Source organism: Labrus mixtus, chromosome 12 (assembly GCF_963584025.1).
Source record: "Labrus mixtus chromosome 12, fLabMix1.1, whole genome shotgun sequence".
Lineage (NCBI taxonomy): Eukaryota > Metazoa > Chordata > Actinopteri > Labriformes > Labridae > Labrus > Labrus mixtus.
This window is the reverse complement of record NC_083623.1, coordinates 10703308-10710456: the sequence shown is the minus strand read 5'-3', so window position 1 is coordinate 10710456 and position 7149 is coordinate 10703308. Positions and strand designations below refer to the sequence as shown.

The 7149-nt window shown below is 42.1% G+C and overlaps 1 protein-coding gene across 1 annotated transcript; it reads right to left on the bottom strand.

Annotated features, from left to right (window-relative positions):
• Nucleotides 1-2837: 2837 nt before the first annotated feature.
• On the bottom strand, nucleotides 2838-6254 carry mrpl19 (mitochondrial ribosomal protein L19). The gene is made up of 6 exons (XM_061051934.1): nucleotides 6125-6254; nucleotides 5812-5923; nucleotides 5592-5710; nucleotides 4100-4234; nucleotides 3591-3772; nucleotides 2838-3330 (listed from the first exon to the last, which is right to left on the bottom strand). The coding sequence occupies exons 1-6, from the start codon at nucleotides 6201-6203 to the stop codon at nucleotides 3109-3111; spliced, it is 849 nt and encodes a 282-aa protein (XP_060907917.1). The 5' UTR covers nucleotides 6204-6254; the 3' UTR covers nucleotides 2838-3108.
• Nucleotides 6255-7149: the final 895 nt, after the last annotated feature.

The window sequence follows — 7149 nt, the reverse complement described above, 5'->3', positions numbered from 1 at the left end:
ATGTATTTATTCACTGCAGTTTGGTGTCAGTTTCACCTCTAATCAACATTACCCTGCCGTTAAATTCTTCTTAGGCCAGTGAACTTCTGTTCTTGTTACCCTTGCTCATGTCATGAGCTCCCCTGTGAGGAGTCATGTAAGTAAGATTGGCGAGGAAATCCGTTTAGAGCCCTGTATTCTTCAATTAGTATTGATATTTGGCACCAGCGATTTCATAACTGTATCACAAGAGCCAAGTCGATGATAAAGTGCTATATCGATATTTTGCCCCACCCCTTACACTCACCCTTGCGCCCATTTGATGGACACTTTTTATTGTAACATTTTTAGGATGCTTCACCCCGACTGGAAATGAACCCTTGACTCCTGTAGCGCTGCCAGGTCCTCTCCACACACACTGGATCGCATTATAAAACAACTGTGATGTCGGCCTGTTCGACTTCAGGCATCAGCTGCTTGCTATGTAATGTTTCCAAGCAGCTGTCGCACTGTCGGGTCGCCCGTGTGAGTGTGTAACAAAGAAGGAGTGATGGCAGCAGGAGCCTCCGTCGGGCCCCACGGGACAGTCGGAGAGGAGCAGACGGTCGTGTCGTTTCACTGCAAACATATGGTGAAACTCAAGTGTGTAATTTACCTAGGACTACGGGTGGCCCCAGCTCACACACACACACATGTGGATACACACACGTACACACCCGGTGACAGGGTGTAATTTACCTGGGGCCTATGGGTGGCCCAGTATCCCGTTGCACTTGTCATACACACACACAGACAGCTCAAACACAGTTCACACTCCGAGACAGAGAGAGTGAAACTAATTTCCCCAGACAGGAGAGTAAGAAATCACACTGACAGAGATGTTACACATCGAGTAAAAGCAGCGTTTAGTAGAAAACAAAACAAAAAAAAAAAACACAACCTGTGGGAGTTACTGCACACTCTGTATCACATCCTCTCCAATTCATCAACCTGGTAACTTTTCAAAGCTGGTGCTCTCCTCCCTCCAAGAGAAGAGCGAGAGAGATGAAGGCCACGGGAGGAAGACAGATTAGAGGAGTGTGTCCCTCCCTACATTCCTGCTCTGACCTTCATAGTAGTGTGGCACTGTAGCTATCATCGGCCCGCCATGCTTTACAGTCTGTTGTTATTTGAGGGGTGGGATTATGGGCTCGGCCAACCTGCATTCTCCGCCCTTGGTTCTGCGGCAACCGTGAACATGAGGGTCGTGTTTCGCGGGAGGATTGACAGAAAAGGCTGTCCCAGACGTTTACTGTTGGCACTGTTTGAGGTGTCTGTCTGTGAAGGCTGATATGATAGCTCGTGTGTGTGTGTGTGTGTGTGTGTGTGTGTGTGTGTGTGTGTGTGTGTGTGTGTGTGTGTGTGTGTGTGTGTGTGTGTGTGTGTGTGTGTGTGTGTGTGTGTGTGTGTGTGTGTGTGTGTGTGCGTGCTAGTGTTTGATCTCCATTCCCAGCCAAGGGGCTTTAACTTCACTCCAGGTGCAGAGAAGTCAACCTGAGGGCATGGGAGGCACATACAGTTGAGATCACAATCCTGACACACACAACACACAACACACACACACACACGCACACACACGCACCAAGGCAGGAAGTCTCCTCGATGCAGTAACTCAGACTGTGTAACGTTGCGGTTTAAACTGGTTTACCAGTCGAGCGGTGTCGCGGTGGAATGCTTCTGAAGACTCTGCATTAATGTGCTGTGAGGATAAACATTTCTGTTACCGCCTCCACACGTGGACATCCATCAGTCCAAAAACAGAAAAATACAGAGAGTGCGAAATGAAGAGGTGAAAGGGGGCCAGCCGGTTCCAGTGGGTAGAGTACTGACAATGTGCAGGATGCTGCTCTCAGAAAACTGTACACAAGAGCAGATGGGTTTCTTTGCTGCAGGTCAGGGAAAATGAGCTGGAATTTAAAAAAAAAAGAAAAGAAACGGACATATTGTTGTTCAACAGGTGCAGAAATGTGGCAGAAAAGAAATCAGAGAATTAACCCCACTCATAACCCCATAACGTGGATTGCTTTACACCGACGTCTGAGTGCATTTCTTCCACCCCATTACCTTAAACGTAGCAGAATAATCTGCCTCTTTATTCCTCTCTATCTCCGCACAGGAAATGTGTGTGGTCCGTAATGAGCTCAGTAAACATCTGCTACTCCTGTATTAGAGACCATTTTCTCCGCGTCTCATCCTGTAATATGGAGAAATTAGAGTGCAGGGACTCGTTCAGGGTGTTTACACTCACACACACACACTCACACAGAGCAGACATAACATAAGGAGTCCAAGTGTTTTTATACTACCCCGGCTGACGCTCTAACATGCCATCTCGACACCACAATTTTCCATCCACAACAGTAAAACACTACCGGGTGTCCTCGGTGTATGATCCCTGGATACCAGGCTTGTTTTCAAAGTGCAGTGAGCGGGGGCCTGTTCCCAGGAGCAGGTTGGTTCAGTTATAGAGAAATCTTAATCAGGTTCAGCCCAGAAGTTGCTAAAAAATTTTTTAAAAGACAGCTAAGTAAACTTGATTATTTTTCCTTTTGAACTGAAATAAGACAGTCGGTTCATTTAGGACTGCAGCAGCTCCCAAAACACTTAATGACACAACATGGCTTGCTTAGAAAACTGCTTTTTGGAAGCATAAATAGAGGAATCCTGCCATCTAGTGTCAAGTTGCTATTACTTTTTTTTTTTTTTTTTTACCAATGCAAGCATACAGCTTAAATGAAAGAAACAAAACCCTTAAAAAATACCAAAACAGAAACTTAGACTCTAATTTGTATTTTTCAATGTAGAACAAAAAGTTTGGATGATTTATATGATTTTATTATAGAAACCACTTCAAACATCAGAACAGATAGCTAAGACCAGTGGCACTGAAAAGTGAACTATACAGCCGACTGAAGACAGATTTCCTTACTACCTCTTCTTTATATTCACTGTTGTTGCATTAACTTGAAGCGGATGATGATCCAGGACAGTGTTCCAACATCTCTGCAAAGCTCATAATCCAATCGTCCCGATCATGAAAAGTCTGTTGATATGATGGTATAGATGGAAGATATTTTAGGAGGATCTTCCTCATTTGCTCATCTCCCGCTGCACCTCGCTGCGGACCTGCTCCTCTAGCGTGGAGGTGTCGTACTCCTTCATCATGTCGTACTCGTTCCAAGGCTGTTCCCACTTCTGAGCGTGCTCCATCTGCTCGGGGGTCAGAGCCAGTTCAAAGCGGATTCCCTTTATGTTAAACCTAGGTCGCTCCCATCGTTTGGACCACGGCTTTGGGCGCATCCTAACCCTGAGCTGTTGAAAAAGACAGGAATGATTTATCAGTAGAAGTTGTAGTTTGCTGTCATTTTCAATAGTTTGTTTACATTTGTCCGATTGTTTCTTCCAAAGTAAACATTCACAGAGTTAGAGATTTAAGTCCAATTTACAAAGAATCCTACAGAGAGTCTGAGCATGAATTATTAAATTATCAAAACAAAAGAAGAGCTTCAAGAGTCCCATTTAATCCGCCTCTTTGATACATATCCCTGTTGTGTTTTTATAAGATCTCTCACCTGGTTGACCGGCACCTCTCCAGTGGGGGAGAAAGGCACAGGCTTCATGTTGGGGTCCACGGTGCTGTACTCGGACATAGCGTCTCTCAGATACATCAGGTTGTCATCCAGTCTCTTCTCCAGCTTCAGCACCTCGATCTGTTGGATGCGAGGGCTGTACAGCTCGTAGCAGATCTCCACGCCTGAGAAACACAAGATTAAAACATGTGCTCTGCGCCCGAAGGCCAACGCCTCACCTGCTCTTACATGTCAAGACATCTTTAAGTATCAAATAGATGCAGTGTGCACTTTATAAAAGGACTCATTGTTATCTTTTATGTTATTGTTACAGAGATATCTCAAATTAAGCAGGCTTCGGTTTGACAAAAGAAAAAAGTTTAAAGTCATAATTTAGACTTTAGTGAAAGGTACAGACGCTGAAATGAATATATTCACATTGACAAATAACATTTGAGTCTGTGTGACATTTGAGTAAAGCAGCACTGAGACTGATACTAATTTAAACTCACCTTGGTTATCAATGATGTTCCTCAGGACAAATGAGGCTCCCAGCCCCTTCCCGCCCCTCTGGATACAGATACCGACAAAACGGTTACTTTTCCCACTGGCGTTAGGGTCGCCCATGGTCACTGCCAGGATGCTCCCTGAACACATTCAAATCAGCGACATCATTTAGATTAGAATCATTAAGACATCTTTGAAGAAAAACAGCTTATATCTGCTGAGTTAATTACAAAATAATCTGTAAAGATGTAATATTGTAGCAAATGATTTACAAACAACATAATTATTTATTGTAGTTAGTGCTGTGATTTTTTTTTTGTATTTACATGTTTTATTCTACACAATACAAACTCTAAATATCGGTGCCAGGTGTTGTTGAACATAGAAGCCTGAACATGAAACGGTGCCTTTCCTGCTGGCAGTCTCCTATTCTTACTAGTATGTATGCCTGTAGACAAACATGATTTCATAACAGAATTCATTTAAATTTTAGGGTGCTCAGCTCCTGAAGAGATCGTGACATGAAGTTCTGTTCAAGTGTTTCATGCTCCTGATAAAAACACTCAACCAGCATCATTAGGATTTTGTCAGATTTCAAAAAGCTGGTGGTGCACTTTCCCCTGATATTTCAAGTGTGCTGAGATTTAATTAAAGGTGATTTAGCACTGATCCCAGTCCCTGCACACTGAGGCACACAACTTGTAAATAAAGTACCGGTATCTAAACTTTTTTCTAAAAGTCAGATCTGTACATCCCTAGGCAAAATAAAAAAGTTAAGCTAAGGTGTGAGAACTACTTTTTAAAAAAAAAAAAGCACAAACAGAGGAGCTCAGGCTGCGTTTCGGATCAATTGAGGTTAATAAGTCAATGATAATCAATCAATCAATCAATCAATTTTTATTTGTATAGCATCAACTCATAACAAGTGTTATCTCGAGACACTTTACAAGAAGCAGGTAAAATACCTTACTCATTGTCTGTTAACATTACAAAAGAGCAGGTAAAAAGACCTTACTCATTGTTATATTACAAAGATCCGGCCTATCCATCATGAACACTTTAGCAAAGTAGCAAAAGTTACAGTGTTAAGAAAAAACTGCCTTATTAAAAGGCAGAAATCTTCAGGCCGGATCCCCGGCTCATGACGAAACAGCCTTCACAGGACTAGACTGCGCCGGGCTTGGAAAGGGATAGGGGGAGAGATGGGATAAGATGCAGGAAGAGGGATAGGGAGCAAGGGGGTGGGGCGAGGCATGGATAACAAAACTTCAAATTAAACACTTAAAATTTATTGTAAACCTGAAACAGGAAATAAGAGAAAAGTTGGAGTAACTTTGACCCCTTCTCTTTGAAGAAACTAGGACACCATGTTTATTTCTGTTAAGAGTAGAGCTAGTTGCAGTAATTTCACTTGTTGGTTTTGAGGATGAGACAAAGGAAAAGGTTTAGGGACTCTTTAAACTCTTCACATCAGAGGAAATATCTCAGGTTTCTTACCAACATAGAATTCTGGGATGTTGAGCACTTTCCTCCTGCGAATCATGTCTTTCCTCTCTATGAAAAACTTGAAAGGATCTGCTCTCTGTCTTGGAGGGACGAACTCTGGGCTCAGAAACCTGAGAGACAGAGACAACATTTACTCTACATAGTACACACATGTTCGTAATATCTGTGAGTGTCAGTGATGTCGTGTCTGTTTAACAACAAAGTGTCATACTTCCTTAAAGATGCTTCAGTCTGTGTTTTGTCTATGATGACAGGTTTAGGTGGAGGAGTAAATTTCGGTGGCTGCTCGGCATTAAGACGACACAGCGATGTGGACAAAAACCCTGGAACAAATAAGAAACAACACATGAATCATTGGTGATCGATACAGGTAACACGTAACGTATAAGGTTGAATTTGTTAGCTAAGGGTATGTTAGCTACGTTAGCTTATATTTGGATGTACCTTAAAACGATAATATCTAGAATCATAACAGCAAGCTAGGAAGTAAAACCGATAACAGATAGTTTGTTCGGTTCACTTACGTTCATTTTGGAGTTGGTGGTTTCGTAGTAACCTCAAGGAAAACATACATTTGTCAAGTCCCTTCACGCAGGCTGCCATGACTGACCTTCTGTGGCCATATGGGAGCGTGTACGGAAGCTGCGTAGGGCAAACGTGAGAGAAACGCGATTTTACCCGCATCTGCAATGCAGTCAAGTGTCCACGAGATGGCGTAACTGTGTCGTGAATCATAATCAGCCTTACTGTCCGGTTATGAGTTCACAGTCGACATACATGAACACGAGTCCCCCCCCCACTTCGATTCTCTTGAACCAATTCAAAAAAATAATGTATTTAAAAGTTAAGTGTTAAAGGGTAGGCACTGCAAATTGTTCATGAATGAATGATTATTTGAATGCATTAATGTGTGTGTGTGTGTGGGGGGGGGGGGGGGGGGGGGGATTCCTTACACATTTTTGACTATTTGTTCAATATTTACAATATTACATGATGAAATTCATTGTTATTGTTTAATTTAAACTGCATTGTGTTTTTCAGGATGTTACACAAAGTTGTAGCTATTTTAAGTTGTTACAAACTTACCAGCATTGTACACTTATATAGCCTATAGTCAAATTCTTTCAATATCTTTTTGTTATGCCATGGCACATATTTTATTTTTATTTAACCTTTATTTAACCAGGAAAAAGTCTCATTGAGATTAAAAATCTCTTTTACAAGAGCGTCCATGGCCAAGACAGGCAGCAGCACAATTACAGGGTTTCAGACATAAAACACTTAACAACAATGAACATAAATACAGGAATCACAAAAAGAACCATTCATCAGAATCTGTCATCAGCAACAAAGCGATCAAAAAGGGGCAATACGAGTTATCTAAAACATCTACAATCAGATATTTCTGCCTCCAGATCATTAAGACAACCTTTAAAAAACATTCAAGGAAACCAGCTCCCGAAGATTTAAAGTATCTTGCAACCGATTCCAGGAAGAGGGAGCAACATACTTGAACGCCCTTTTTCCTAATTCGGTACGGGCTTTAGGG